At 33.9% G+C, this 15,214-nt stretch overlaps 2 protein-coding genes and 1 long non-coding RNA gene across 3 annotated transcripts; all 3 read right to left on the bottom strand.

Moving 5' to 3' along the window:
• Positions 1–809: 809 nt before the first annotated feature.
• Positions 810–3,310, bottom strand: LOC144547566 (uncharacterized). Its single transcript, XR_013509105.1, has 2 exons — positions 1,746–3,310; positions 810–966 (listed from the first exon to the last, which is right to left on the bottom strand). It is a non-coding gene; the product is annotated as an uncharacterized LOC144547566 (long non-coding RNA).
• A 1,464-nt stretch (positions 3,311–4,774) lies between these two features.
• Positions 4,775–6,273, bottom strand: MC9 (metacaspase 9). The gene is made up of 3 exons (XM_078295757.1): positions 5,737–6,273; positions 5,275–5,576; positions 4,775–5,065 (listed from the first exon to the last, which is right to left on the bottom strand). Exons 1-3 carry the CDS (start codon positions 6,104–6,106, stop codon positions 4,775–4,777), a joined length of 963 nt encoding a protein of 320 aa, XP_078151883.1. The 5' UTR covers positions 6,107–6,273.
• Positions 6,274–8,751: 2,478 nt separating this feature from the next.
• On the bottom strand, positions 8,752–12,323 carry LOC144547473 (uncharacterized). Its single transcript, XM_078296129.1, has 5 exons — positions 11,858–12,323; positions 11,608–11,753; positions 11,195–11,471; positions 10,415–10,687; positions 8,752–9,495 (listed from the first exon to the last, which is right to left on the bottom strand). The coding sequence occupies exons 1-5, from the start codon at positions 12,155–12,157 to the stop codon at positions 9,010–9,012; spliced, it is 1,482 nt and encodes a 493-aa protein (XP_078152255.1). The 5' UTR covers positions 12,158–12,323; the 3' UTR covers positions 8,752–9,009.
• Positions 12,324–15,214: the final 2,891 nt, after the last annotated feature.

The raw sequence follows: 15,214 nt of genomic DNA, 5'->3' as shown, positions 1-15,214 counted from the left end.
CTATAAAGGTTCAGAACTTCGAAATTCTGACGCGGTTTCGATTCATACTTAATTTACTTATTTAGGGGACCTTAATTAAGGTTTAAACTTCCATTTTGTTAGCACGATTTTCGATTCTTGCCTTTAAATCATTAAAAATTAATTGTAAAAGTTTCGTAACGTAACAATATTACGGTTTGATATGTAATACAAATTAATATTTTTATTTTTAAAATTTTAACAGTCGATCTAAAACATTCAACATAATCTTCATATGAATATGTACTTGCAAATTGAATTTTATATTTTTTTTAAAATTTTTAACTATTTTTTAAAATAGATAAAAAATCATTTGATCTGAAAATTCTCGACTATCCAAAAATTGTGATTTTCTACCTATCTTTAAAAATAATAATAAATAATAAAAATATAAAATTCGGTCTACAAATACATATTCATATGAACATCATATTGAACGGTTCGAATCGACGGTTAGAATTTTAGAAACAAAAATATTGATCCGTATTACGAACCAAATCGTACCGAACATAGTACCATAGACTCACTCATCAATTACTTCTAGACATGTTTGATGTAGTTTGCATCAGCATGAGATGAAGAACAGGTTCATAATTTATTAATGGTACATTAACTAAACCTTTTGCTTCGAAGTTTATCAAATATAAACAGAAGCTTAAGTTCCAGACTCTATACAACAATATAACTGTAAACATGGAAATAAAGTTTTCAATTTGCATTATGAAACATACAAAATTAATAGCAGAAAGCAACAAGGCTCCGAAGGCCGAAGGCCGAAGCACAAAGCAACATAAAAATTGTCATGTATGTATGTAAGAAAACAAGAAAAGAGAATGTAGTTTTTTAAGGAGAAAAAAAAAGCCATATTAATAGATCTTCCATTAGAACTTACAATAATTCTTTATCAGTCTCCCACATCAAATCATTCACATAGTTCTCAAAACTATACTAAATACAATGGAGCTTAACAGAAAAACAAAGCATGCATGTTTGCTTTCACCAATCTAACGATCAAGGTTGGCAGAAGCAACTCCTCTAAGCAGCAGAGAAGGGACCTCTGCACAATCATCCATAGAAGTTTCCATATCTGACAGCCCATAATTTCCTATATTTGCAAAATATAAACCTGAGCTCTGGATTATCCTCGAGATATCTCATAAAATCCAAAACCTCCACTTACCCTTCACCCTTTTTTCTTGCCAGTGGGGTTCATCTCTATAACAAGCTTCTTTAACTTGATACTACTCTGCTGCTTGCCCCTGCACTGGGTCCATAACTCGTACTTTTTCACAAGCACAGCATCCAGAAACCCCAAACTGTTCATTCCATGTCTATGGTATTAGCACCAAGCGCATATTCACAAATTTTTAACAGATGACCCAGATGGATTTCCCATGAACTCATTCTGGATTCCTGTCATGCTGGCCACATGGACGTATGCCAGCTAAACTGCGCCCCAGCTACGGAAACAAACTCTTAACTCAGGCATGAGGATAATGGGTGAAACAGCTTACTCCAGCACTGAATTGTATTTAGGCAGGCGACTTGTGCAACTAATTGGAGATATTACAAGTGGCCCAAGTTGCATAGCAACCATCCCATCTTGGGTACGATCCCACGAGGCAAATCATATCCCGTAACTAATTGGAGAGATCTCAACTGAACATGTGCATAAAGTTGTAGGTGTTTCGGGTCATGATAAACAAGTGGAAGGGAATGAGAGAGACTGTTTCTTCCCATCACTCGGTGGGTGTCTCAAGCTACACTCAGGACCGAGAGGATTAGATGAGTTGATTCACCTAAGATACTTGGGTTTAGAAACTGCACAATGCCCCTCATGTTTCTTTCATCCTATGAAGACTCTTGAAACTCTGGATGTGCGAGAAACTAGAGCTCAACTACTAGTGCCTTATGGATAATTGGTACATTGAAGCATGTAATGTGCAATTATGATGCTTTCGAAATACCAACCATTGATGGACAAACATCAACAGATGACCTAAGAAATCTGCAAACCATCCAATGGGTATCTCTAAGAACATGAGATAGAAAGTTACCCCTTTCAAACAACCTGTGTAAAATAGGTGTCAGTAATTTACTTGGAAGGCAATTTGATGGTGGCACCAGGGATCGTTCCAAAGCTTACCTACCTCCAAGCACGTTATGACTTAAAAAAGGTGCACTGCCTCCTGAGCTACAACACGTGATCATGGTTAAGTGGTAATATATATTAGTGACCACTTACCTTTCTTCACTTTTTATTGGGGGCGAGAAACATCTATCATTTGTAATATGGAGCAGGGTGCATGTCTTATGAATTCTTTGGTTGTACACACCGAATATATAAACCACAAATTCATAGATGTTTCATTGCCCTCCGATTAAATTTGCTTTTGTACTTGCTGGGTTGATGAGTTGATCTTCATCCCATAATTCTTGTATATATTTTCCCTGCTTTTAGGAGTGCTTTTGCCAGGTAAAGAATCTCCATGGGAGACTAATATCCCTTTCATCCCTAGGGAGAACAGAGAATGCGGGGTTTCAAGCAGATTGGTCATTGTAACCCAATCATCAAAAAAGTTACTAACACCTATTTTACACAGGTTTAGAAGGGGCAATTTCCTATCCCATGTTCTTAGATGCAATACCCATCAAATGGTTTGTAGGTTTCTTAGGTCAGCTGTTAATATTGAGCCATTGGAAGTTGGTATAACAAAAGTGTCATGATCACACATTACATGCCTTAATGCACCAATTTTCCATAAGACATTAAGGAGTTCAGCTCTAGGTCCACGCACATCCAGGGTTTCAAGAGTCTTCATATGACAAAAGGAGAATGAGGAGATAGGCATTGTGCAGTTTTTAAACCCAAGTATTTAGGTGGATGAACTCATCTAATTCCCAGGTCACATGCATAGCTTGTGGTATGTAATCCCCTAAATGGATATCTTTAACTTGTTATCTGCACACTATTGATCTCTTGGAACAAAATTATTTGACCTGTTGGGAGTAATAACAAAAGAAAGAGGGATTATGAATAGTACAAAATAGTTAAAAGAAGATTTGCAAGTTGCAACAAAAGCCTTTGCATTATAAATTTCAGAGATGCTCTTCCAATATGGTTCAGGAATGCAAATAATGTAACATAGATAGAGAGAAATATAGCAGAGATCAAAGTGCAATAATTTCCAATGATTAAGGGAGATTTTTGCAAATTCCTCTACAATAATACCACTTTCTACTTGTTATTAGCAAAAAGCACAAATAGCAAGCATCTAAATAGGTTAGAAATGAAAATACCAAGTTGAAGAAGTTGACAAGGATATGGGCTTGTGAATGGCACTTGAGCGACTAATCCTCAAGTATAAGTTTGCCTAAATTAACACTCAATTGTGCAATGAGGACTCGATTAATGCATAAAATTAAAAATTTCCTGATCGGTTACTCAAAAATGAAAGGAAGAGACAGATCTGATGAGGTACCTCACGAAGGACCCGGAGTCGGATCTGGATCCGCTAAGAGTGGCGCTCCGGCAATAGAGAGTAGAGAGTAGAGAGCATCGCAAGCCGAGGGAAGCCCAGCCCGGCGTAAAGATAAAGAGGAAAGTGAAACAATTAAATTGCGTCTTGTTAAAAGGCTCAAGGTACAACGAGCAGTAGTTTACATTGCCTGACGTGTCAAACCCTCGGTAAGGCAAACCCAAAGTTTACAACTTTAGATGGATTCGGTTACTTCGCTATTAAGCGCCAGAGGTGCAGCATACCACCGCGTGCCTCGCGTCGCGTGCGTGGTGCACCAGATGCAGATCTCATCAGCGCGTGCCTCGTCCTCCTCGTAATCGTAATCGCCATTTTTCGAAATAAATCTGCTGTTATTTCTCGAGAATAACAGGAACGTTTTTCTTCAAAAAAAACAAAAAAACCAGGAACGTTATTCCGGTTCCATCATAGTATCATACCAATCATTCAACTTTTACTTTTGGTTTTTGCACGAATTTAAGAAGAAATTATTTCATACACGAATCTCAACTAAAATCAGTTGGGATCGGAATAGCAAGTTCCTAACCTGTTAGGATCTACTTACTGATGAATTATTTTTGCAATTTCAAAATTTAAACCGTCAATCTGTATTGTTCAACGTGATATTCATATTAAAATGTGCTTGAAAATCAAATTTTACATTTTCTTAAAATTATTTACTATTTATTTATAATTTTTGAAAATCATTATTTTTCAATGGTCTAGAATTGTTTGAAAACAACAATTTTGTACATATCGTAATAAATACTAAATAAATTTCAAAAATGTAAAATTTGATCTCCAAGCATATTTTGAAGATTATGTTGAAACTTGAACGGTTCGAATTGACTATTTGAACTTTAAAATTACAAAATAACTTATAAATATATAGTATCAAGATGTGTCACCATAAAATAATGTAATTGAATCTCTCATTCTATTTAGAATTTATTTCGTGTATTTTTACGAAGTTGGAATTTATTAAATTGAAAATTTAAATTACATATGAAGCGATGTGGATCAATTATGATGTTTTTTTTTTATGGTTGCCGACAACAAATATATTTATTAAAAAAGTTTATTTAAAAAAAATTAATTACACAAAGAGAATACGTAAAAACACAATCCAACCCTGTTGGTTAAAGTATTGTAATCCTTTAAATTAGCACAAGTTGTTATCTTATTTTGCAAAGAATATCATATCACACAGATCATGCAAAGATTATTCTTTTCCTTGATTAAACAAGTGCTTCTCCAAGAGCAATTAAGAGGAATGGAGCCTGGGCATTGGCATCGCTGCAGTAGAGGCAGGGATGCTGGTCGAAGCCTTGCGTGCGTAGCAGCTGTCTCGCCTTTGCCACCAAGTCCTTGTTGCTTATAACCCCTGCATGTTTTGCCAGGACCTTCTGCAATGAGTGGGTAAATGCTCCGCACGGCTTTCCATCTCCATCCTCCGGGCCCACATCTGCTGATGTCTCATTTGTCTGGCATCCGCTCAGCAAGATTCCATTGTCAAAACTCGGTTTTTGCTGTTGTACATAGTATAGTATATATATATAGCATTCTAAAATTAATTAGTTTACTTATTCAAACTACGTACTGTATGTACCAATCCTTGTTGTGAATTAATGCTTATAGCTAGCTAGATCTCTAATGCATGTGCTATATATATATATATAATCCTTCATTTGAATAAATAAATAAATAAATAAATAAATAAAATCAATCAATCACATACTGCATGGTAAATCTTCTGCAAGAACTTGTCACTTGCATCATCTCCAAAGAGGTGGGCAATGTGCTCACCGATATGGTGCGAGTCAATGCCAGAAAGACTGCCTAGATGATGCAAAAGTGCCTCAGGAGCGATGTAGCGAGATTTGGTTTCCCGGGTCATGGCATCTATCGACCTTGTTACAGTGGATGGGCCGATTTGCTCCTTTTCGTTGTCGATGAGGCCGCCGCTGTGGCACGAGTCAGAGATTATGGTCAGGCCCGTCCCGGATGGCAGCTGGTCCACCATCTGTCTGAAGTCAACATCTGGCAAAAATACAGAAAATTAAGAATGATTAGAGATGACTTGAAAGATCATCCAGAGATAAATGTTGTAAGAGATCATGTATATATATATGTTTTATGTTCTACCATACTGATACACACAGGCAATTTGTTAGTGCTCGATCTAGTATTTTAATTTTACCTGTAATGAGGTTAAAATCACAAGGGACAATAGCCTCGTCCTTGCGGTGGCCATGATGCGGCTTAGTGGCTGGGATAAGCGTCCCATGACCGCTGTAATGAAAAAAGAGCACATCACCGGATTTGGCTTTTGCAATCATGTCGCCAAGGACTTTCTTAATAACTGCACCAGTAGGCTTGGGGTCTGATTCAGGCTCGTCGGTCAGAACTGTGATATCGCTTCTGTCAAACCCAAATCGGGACACGAGGGTTTCAGTCATGTCCTTAACATCATTGATGCATCCGTGCAATTCGTATTGGCTGCCCAAGTAGTTACAACCAACAAGAGTAGCCAATCTCTTCGTGCCGCTAACTTTCGTTGCAACGGCCATCTCTCTGTTCTCTAGTAATTAAATTATTGCTTGGTGTGGTGTGGTGTGGTGTGTTTGTTTGTGTAGAACTAATTCAGCTTTGGTGAAAATGGAATGGGACAATTGGGAAGAATGATCAGCTTATATAAGAGTCTGGGTTGGCTGGATATTTCAGTTACGTTTTAAAGAAATTACAAGTTTCTATTTTTATTTATTTTATTTTATTTTATTTTATTTTATTTTGGTGCTATATATGCCCTTGCTGCATTGAAAAGGAAAGAAGGCATCTGCTTATTTTAGGGTACTTTCTATATATATATATTCAACATAAAGTACAGGATTCCATTTTCTAACACATTAGCAGTAGATTGATTGTATATTAAATTTTAAGCAATATTTAAATTTTTAAAAAAATACAAATTTAAAATTTTCATTAATATATTATTATCTTATGAATTTGTTATGTATTAAATTTCATATAATTTGTGATGTACCATAAAAAATTGTTAAATAAAGACAGTAACAAGTTCCATATTGTTTGATTAACTGTAAAATTAACTTGCAGCAAATTATATCCTGTTAAAATATGCACGATATAAATATAATATAGAACACATTCTAAAAGTCGGATTTTAGAATTATGAATTGGAATCGTTTTTTACCATTGTAGAAAAATAAAGTTAATTCATTTTTAATATATTCCAACAAAAAAAAGATGCAAGGAAAAAAAAAATTTGCAAATAGGTTTTTTCCCAAGATCAATTTAGTAAATTGATTTTGAAATTAATGTAACTTCCATGTCAACTTACATTAATTTCAAAATCAATTTAAATTACAATTATAGAAACAAAATTAGTACTTCCACGTCAGTACCAATATATCCAAAAGGTCCATTAATTTCTGTTCTGGTAAGCTAGATACCAACCAGTATCTGTCCCCGTCAAACATTAGATCGATTATTGGTTTGTTGCATATCCATAATATATATATATATATATATACCTTGTATCGCTTCAATAAGGCGTGCAAGAAATGCATAATTAATTTACTCTTTACTTTAAAGTTTCCCCTTGTCTTTACCGAGTGCTCCTCACGCCAAGTTCTTGCTCGAATCGAATGTGTGTATATATATATATATAATACTAAAATTAGTCTTGTTTGGTCTTATAATACAAAAATTAATTTAGCAAGAGCTAGATCTTCTGTGGCGAATACATCTATTTGGAATGATCCATCCTCTTCTCTTTGGGTTACTTGTCATTATGTGAATCTTATGAATTTAATCAATTTATCAAAATGAATGCTCAATGAGGTGAGGATTCTTTATTGGTATTATTAAATGAAGTTGCAAAGCTAAATATTCATATTTTTATAATTAATTCTATCTCAAAAAAAAAAAATATATATATATATATATATATATGAACAAATGCTTAATGATAAGATGTGGCACCAAGTGAAGCACAGAAGTTTCAGAGAGGATCTAGATTGTGGCATCCGGATCAAGCAAGAGAAGGCATTAAATTATCGCTTCCTAGCTTAATTAATATTATACGGTCCGGTCACACACTCACACTGAATGAATGAATGAATGAATGAATGAATGAATGAATGGTTGATGCATTAATAATATTAATTAATTGTCGCTGTGTCGCATATCTTTCGTCTTTCGTCTTTCGTCAAAGGATGGATATATGTCTCATAAATAAACAAAGTTCTCTGTATGTATATAATTTTCTGTGTATATATATATCTTTCTTATTAATTAAAAAAGTTCTCTGTATGTATGTAACACCTTTTCTTCGTTCAGTGTGACACATTATACACTTAATTATTATCAAATAATTAAGTTCTCTGTGTTGCATACTTGAACGGTTCGGATCAACTTTATTAATACTTTCTAAGAAAAAAAAATAGCAAATATGCCTTTTGGGTTGTTTTTTTTTTTTTCAAAAATACTCTAACCGCCCCACGTTGAGGCGGTCAGTTTTTTCTTTTTTTCCTTCACAAATGTTTTCATCTAAAATGTATATTATATGACACCTATCATAAATGAGTATCATAGAGAGATTTTGTGCATTGCATAGAGAAATGTATGATATGTATCATAAATGAGGCATATTTGCTATTTTTTTTTTTTTTTCCTTGGAGGGTTATAATAAAAATGACGGGGATTCATGTGTGCTATATTGCTATATCTGGAGATCTTATCAGATAAAAGAATATTAATTTTTACACCGTACTAGAGCTTCATCAAGACTAGCTCTATGGAACCTTTTGATTCCTCAGAAAGTAAAAAATGTAACCCTTTTCAACGTGATCAAGACTATTACTATATAAGTATATATATAACTCCTAGCAACATGAGGAACAGACATGATAATTTTTAATTGGTCAATACCCAGTCTGAACCTCCAAATTTTACGGATATGCATCCGCTATTTTCCCTTCCATGTTATTTTAATTTTTACCAAAACGGATCGATCGATTTGAAATTTTGAATCGATTTGTATGACCCATCTAAAACAAAGTCTCATCAGGGAATCATAAACTATTTTATGGGAAAAGGATAGTTGCTTTTCGTCTCTCATTTTGGTTAGTTAAGTCAATGTGCTAGTTGCATGTAATACTAGAAACCTAGATTCATTGATTACAACTCTGAAATAAAAGAGGAAAGAGAATCTTTTACAAACAAAGTTTATCCAATCAGACCCAGTTGTCCGTAGAAAACCAAAGCCCAATAAAGCCTAGTAAATGGGGCCCTCAATATATTACTTGCCTAAATGCCACTTATCTTCTAAAAATTGAAGAAATAACACAGAATAAAAGTAGGAGAACAAAAAATTCTACAAACTTATTAATTTATTCCCTCTTATTATTCACTTGTTAGTTAAAAAGGATATCACATGTCATTACAAATTGACTCACTCATTTTTGGTCTTCATAAATTTCTTTATTACTCCCATCATCTCACTTCCCGGGAATCTCCCCAGACAACCCCTGGCAGCCGCAACCTCACTAAACTCACTCACTGAATCACCACAACATGACGCCAGAATACCAGAATTAGACTTCCCCGCAATTGTCTCCGCTGCCTCAGCCAGATCCTCACCAGATGCCACCGATGGAAGTGGGAAATCCTCAAGTGACACTCCATTCAAATTATCCTCTCCAATTGCATCAACAAAGTCCTCTAACCGACACAAAGCAAAAGGCACCGGCTCAAAACTGTGGTCACCATATTCTACTGGAGTAGAGTGGTCTCCAGTTACACACAAGTAATATTGGTAGTTTCCAGAAGCTTTTGCTTTCCAGAGAAGCCGTGCAAGTTGACCAATAGCTCGGTCAACAGCTTCTAGGCCGCGTACTTTAAGTACTGTTGCCTTGTCATGACCCGCGTCATCAATTGCCTTTAAATGGAAGAACAAAGAATAGTTAATATAAGCAAGGAATAAACATATTATATTATTCTGTACTGTTCCTCAAAACATAGAAAAATATAATATATCATTCATTTCTTACCTGTAGTAGGTATTAAGGAAATTAAAACCCAGTCCTCACGATAACTTGAGTTTTTAAATTGGCCACCTTTATTTTCAGTTTGACAATTAATTGAGATCTCAAATAGCCCCCGTAAAAGATAAAATAAAAATTGTAATTATAACCTCTATTAATTGAGATCAACATTTGGCGGGCCCGCCTCATTTTATTTATATTTCATTCGCATTTCAACATTGCTACATAATCTAGCTCAGAAGTTTCCAATAATTAAGCATTAAATGGACTATGGTGCTATGCATAGCACCATTCTTCCTGTACTTCCAACTCCAAATCTCAAGTTTTGATATTCAAACAGTCCATCCAATCCATTCAGTGTGATCTAAACATCAAAATATGATCAGTAGTCCAGATTTCAGATTGAGGAACACCATTGCTTTTTTTTTTTTTTTAAATAACAGAAAATGTCCATGGTCTGAAGCCAAAGCAGAAGATCCCATCTCACAAAGGTCTGTGCATATGCTACAAAGAAAGATAATTTATTTTTGACAAGGTAGGACCCTGTTGCAAAAATCCAAAAGATCTATATCCATCAATAAATGCATGCTGCGTGAAATTACAGGAGTCTGCTTCCTGAAAACGAATACTCGAAATCCACACTAAAAATTCAATACTATTCTTTCCTTCATACCATTTTTTTTTTCTTTAAATACAGTGATTTTATTATCACTGGTATCCATTTCTTTTGAGAGACCTTTCACATACAATGCTAATATAACAAAAAAAATTCTTACTATTATTTTACCAAAGTCAATATAACAAATTTCTCACCTTTATGTGAAGAAAACCAAAGTCGTATCCTTCCACCTGTCCCGGCTTGAATTCCTTCTCTCCAGGAACAAAAACTCGAGGTGACAGTTGTAAAGGAGCTGCAAGTGCACTTGAAATTGATTTGGCCTTAGAAGTCAAAAGTGTACGGTAATCTCCAGTTGCACCAGGAGCTTCTAGGATGTCTATGCCCAAAGAGAGACCCAGCCCAGCTATTATCTTTGTGGGGGCCACCATGCAGGGGGTCAACCCGTGGATTTCCTCAAAGGAAGGAACCTGAATTATTGGTGTATACTTCTAGTTAGATGAATATTTTATACGTGACTAAAAGAAGATTAGCATTGTTAAAATAGAGTCCTAACATGATTCAATTTCAGTAGAATTTATACATAACTTCGAGTGATAGTCACTCCATGTTAGATCTGACTAGTGGCAGCACTTCACATTCCTCACATTTTATTTTTCTTATTTATTTATTTATCTAAAACTAACATGCAAAAAATAAATTTCTCATTTACCCTTGAAGTAATTACACATGGATTATTAGCCATAGTTTCTTCCATTTCCATTTTTGCAAAACGCCTTACGTGTATAGCTCATGCATTATTAACTTATATATGAACAAAACCGCCTTACTTGTACTGCTCATGACTTATTTACTTGAAGTTGGTATTTTGATTAACTTTCAACGCAAAGAGATGAAAAGAATATATTCTGCAGGACAAGATTTACACAAAGGAGAAATTACCTCAGGGAATTAAATAAGGAATAAAATAAGCTGACCTCAATCCTAATACCACAACCTCGTAGTAACACCACATTTGCAATATCCTTCCCTTCCTCTTCTCTTTTTTTATTAATAGGATGAGATACCAATATTTTGGTTATCTCTTTTGATAGTTCATTTACCACCTCTGCAGTGTTTTTTGCCTCAAATGAATCATCTAGTGGCTCAGCTTTCAGCAGTAAGCGGTTGTCCTTTAATGGATCAGTACCCGATATGTTTCCACTTAGTTTTGGACCCTTTACAACCACTCCGCATCTGTGCTCAGTAGCATACCTGAAATTTTATCTCAAGAAATATGTAATTTGAAAACCAGTGAAGGTGCATCACTATACATTAGAGGTAACAATAATTTTGTTAGCTCCTACTAGTATAGAAACCATATCTAACACGTAACCAGAGGTAACAGTACCTGAGTCTTACTTCATAATCAGGGAAAGAAGGTAGCTTCAATCCATCCAAAGCGGCACACAGAATGGGTCCTTCCTCCTCAAAGTGCCGATCAGCCCTCCTACTGACCACTATTCCCGTTTTCTCGTCCAATGTTGCAAAATTTGACTTAACATACAGAACTAAAATCAATAAGAAGGTACCTTGTGACGGTCAATTGAATGTAATCTTATTTTGATACTCTTCAACCAAACTTGGAAATCTAATCTTACCTTAAAAGCAATGTCACCAGGAGACATCGCCAGTCCAGCCCCCATGGATTCGAAAGCACCTCTACCACGATAGTACACTCTTGGATTGTAGCCAAGCAAAGAAAGGTGAGCAGTATCACTGCCACATGCCAAACCGGGTTCAACTGGATCCATTAACCCGTTTACCCCAGCGGACGCAATTGCATCCAGATTGGGGATTTTCGCCACTTGGAGAGGGGTTTTGCAACCCAATTTGGGGATGGAAACATCGCCAAGACCATCGATCAGCACAAAAGCAACCCTCCCCTTGCCCATTTCCATGATTTCTAAACTTCTTTTTTATTTTCTTTTTTCTTTTCTTTTTAAATTTGAAAGAGAGAGAGAGAAGGAGAACAAAAGGGAGAAAGAGACTTCGAGCTGAGTGCTAATGTGCTAATGTGCTATTGCCTATTGGAAAGGGTTCCCTCTCTCTTTTTTGCAAAATATTCTACTAAAATTCTAAACAAAACAATCAAGATTCAAGAGCTAAGTAGTAAACCGAATTCATTATATAAAGTTAATTTATTTATGAATACGGTTAAATACCCTTTTAATTTTGAGCTCCAATCATACTATGCTTCACATTTTTTGCATTTTTTATAGATAAGTACAAAATCATTTTTTTAGTTGGTCTAAAATCTTTTCAAATTAGTGGTTTTATATCTATCTAAAAAATAGTTAATCTTTTTTAAGAATTACAAAATTTGATCTTAAAGAACATTTTAATACGAAAACTATGTTGAACGGTTCAGATCAACTGTTCAAATTTTAAAAACAAAAATAAAAATATAGAGCATAATTTGATCCCAAAACTCATGATGTATTTTAACCCTAATTTATTTATTTAGGTCTCTACAATTTGACTTTTATTTCTGTCTTAAAAGATAGTAAATTATTTCTTATTTACCCTTTACAACAAAATCAATGAAGTGTCTCAATTAGCCTCACATAGATAGATAGATCGATCGATCGATAGATATATATAGAGTTGGGCTATGGTGAGTTGCGAAGTAAGGATCTTATTTTATTTCACGTCCATATATTCTATATTTGAAGCTTCAAAGAGTCAATCCGAACTGCTTAACATTATCTCCATATTGAAATGTGCTAGGAGACCAAATTTTATATTTTTTGAAAATGGTTTACTATTTTTTTAGAATATTTCAAAATTATTGTTTTTTATAGTTCAAAATCCATCCAAAAACAACGGTTTTCTACCTATCTTAAAAAATAATAATTTTTTTTTAAAAAATATAGAATTTAGTCTCCAAGTACATTTTAATATGGATATTATATTGAGCAGTTCGAATCGACTATTTGGTCTTTAAAAATAAAAATATAAGCGCGAATTAAAACAAGATTCTTACTTCGCAACTCACCATAGCACCCATCTCTCTCTATATATAAGAGGGAGGGAAGAAGAGACCTCTCTCTTTCTTCTTTTATTCATTTATAAGATTAAATAATGAGTGAGTCTATGGTACTATGCATATCACGGGTTGTTACCGTGCTACGGCTCTATATTCGAGTTTTCAAATCCTAACGGTCGATCCGAACCGTTCATCTTGTTCTCCATATTAATATGTGTTTGGAGACCAAATTTTACATTTTTTGAAAAAATTTTACTATTTTTTTCGATATTTAGAAAATCACTTGATCTGAAAATTCTGGACTATCCAAAAACAGTGATTTTCAATAAATCTAAAAAAATAGTAAAAAAATTTCAAAAAATATAAAATTTGGTCTCCAAACACATATTAATATGGAGAACAAGATGAACGGTTCGGATCGACCATTAGGATTTGAAAACTCGAATATAGAGCCGTAGCACGGTAATAAATCGTAATATGCATAGTACCATAGACTCACTCTTAAATAATTTGTCCAATTGAAAAAAGGGTATAATAGTCATTTAAAGTTGTAACAAGAGGCTGGTGATAAATTAATATAGAAAATTCAGTTCTAATAAACAAAAATAGGATATGAAAGAAATTTCATTTTTAATAAAAAAAAAAGTATATATATTGATGTTTGGATGAAAATATTAAAAAAATATAAAAAAAAATTGATGGGTGGTATATAAATAAATATCACTCCTATAAAATCACATAACAGAGGCGAAAATGTTCTTTACTACGAAAAGGCCAGCGGAATATTAGTTTAATTCTTTTTTTAAGCAAAAAAAAAAATAAACTAATATTTTTCTGTGCTTTTTGTTCGCTAATCGCTACAAAGCGTTGAATAAACGCATGTGACACATGGCAAGAGGAACCCCACGTGCCACGTAGTAAGCATCTGTTGTACGAGTAATCCTAATTCAAAAAAAGAAAAACAACAAAATGAAAATATACTCGATTGTTTATAAATATCACCATGAAGTAAATAAATTTGCAGAACCGACTAATAAATATCTGACAAAATAAAAAATTGTGCAACTTCTTCCAGATAACATGCTTCAATAAAAGCTAACATTTCGTCTAGGTCTTCAACACCGATGGTTTTAAAAACAGTGTAGGCATCCACAAAATACTATAAATTATTTAAATTTCATAAAAAAGACACAATAAATAACTAGCATCACAAAATACTATGTCTATCAAAACTAAATTAAAAACATGAAATTCATATATTATTTAAATTTCGACCTATGATTTCCTAAATAATCAAATTCAGCAATAATCTCATCTGTGTATAAATTATATATTAAAAAATAAATTATTATTTTTTATCTCAAAATTACAATGAATAATAATTTTAAAAAGTAAAAAAAATACAAAGCTCAATTAAAATTAAATTTCACAACTCTTCTTTAACTTTGTTTTTGTTTTCTGAATTTTTTTCATATGCCGTTGGATTTCGCCCCTCTTCAAAAATTGATTAATTTGTTTTCTGTTTTGGTGAATTGGAAGAGCCGAAGAGATGTTCAATTGCTCAATGGGATTCCTTTCTTTCAAGCATTCAATGCTCAATTGCTCAATTTCTTTCTTTTATTTTCTTTATACGGTTAACTTTCCTAATTCTAGCAAGAAGCCAAGAAGTTTCTATTTTTTAATATTGATGGTACGCAAATCTAGGAGTCGAGATTGCAAATGGAAAATAAAAAAGTCAAGAAGTTGCTCCTTAAATTTTATTTTTAGACCCTATAAGTTTGTAATAATACATAGGGGGAGCTGCCATGTACAAAAATATAACATTTACATGAAATTATATATACTTGATTAAAAAAAATAATGAAAGGGTGGCTTAGCACCCCCTCAACAACACTATGTTCCGCCACTGTCAACACCGATGGTTTTAAAAACAGTCAATGTAGGCATCCAACACCGACAGTTAAAAAAC

The sequence above is a fragment of the Carex rostrata genome, chromosome 31, assembly GCF_964058835.1.
Source record: "Carex rostrata chromosome 31, lpCarRost1.2, whole genome shotgun sequence".
NCBI classification, from domain to species: domain Eukaryota; kingdom Viridiplantae; phylum Streptophyta; class Magnoliopsida; order Poales; family Cyperaceae; genus Carex; species Carex rostrata.
This window is presented reverse-complemented; position numbering and strand designations above follow the sequence as displayed.

Excerpts from the sequence above, each read along its gene's own strand:
- MC9 (XM_078295757.1), bottom strand. The coding sequence starts at position 6,106 with ATGGCCGTTGCAACGAAAGTTAGCGGCACGAAGAGATTGGCTACTCTT. Across the intron at positions 5,577-5,736 it reads TGATTTTAACCTCATTACAG|ATGTTGACTTCAGACAGATG; the intron begins GTAAAATTAAAA and ends TATTTTTGCCAG. Across the intron at positions 5,066-5,274 it reads TGCAGAAGATTTACCATGCA|CAAAAACCGAGTTTTGACAA; the intron begins GTATGTGATTGA and ends TATGTACAACAG.
- LOC144547473 (XM_078296129.1), bottom strand. The coding sequence starts at position 12,157 with ATGGAAATGGGCAAGGGGAGGGTTGCTTTTGTGCTGATCGATGGTCTT. Across the intron at positions 11,472-11,607 it reads GATTATGAAGTAAGACTCAG|GTATGCTACTGAGCACAGAT; the intron begins GTACTGTTACCT and ends ATAAAATTTCAG. Across the intron at positions 10,688-11,194 it reads GTTGTGGTATTAGGATTGAG|GTTCCTTCCTTTGAGGAAAT; the intron begins GTCAGCTTATTT and ends CCAATAATTCAG.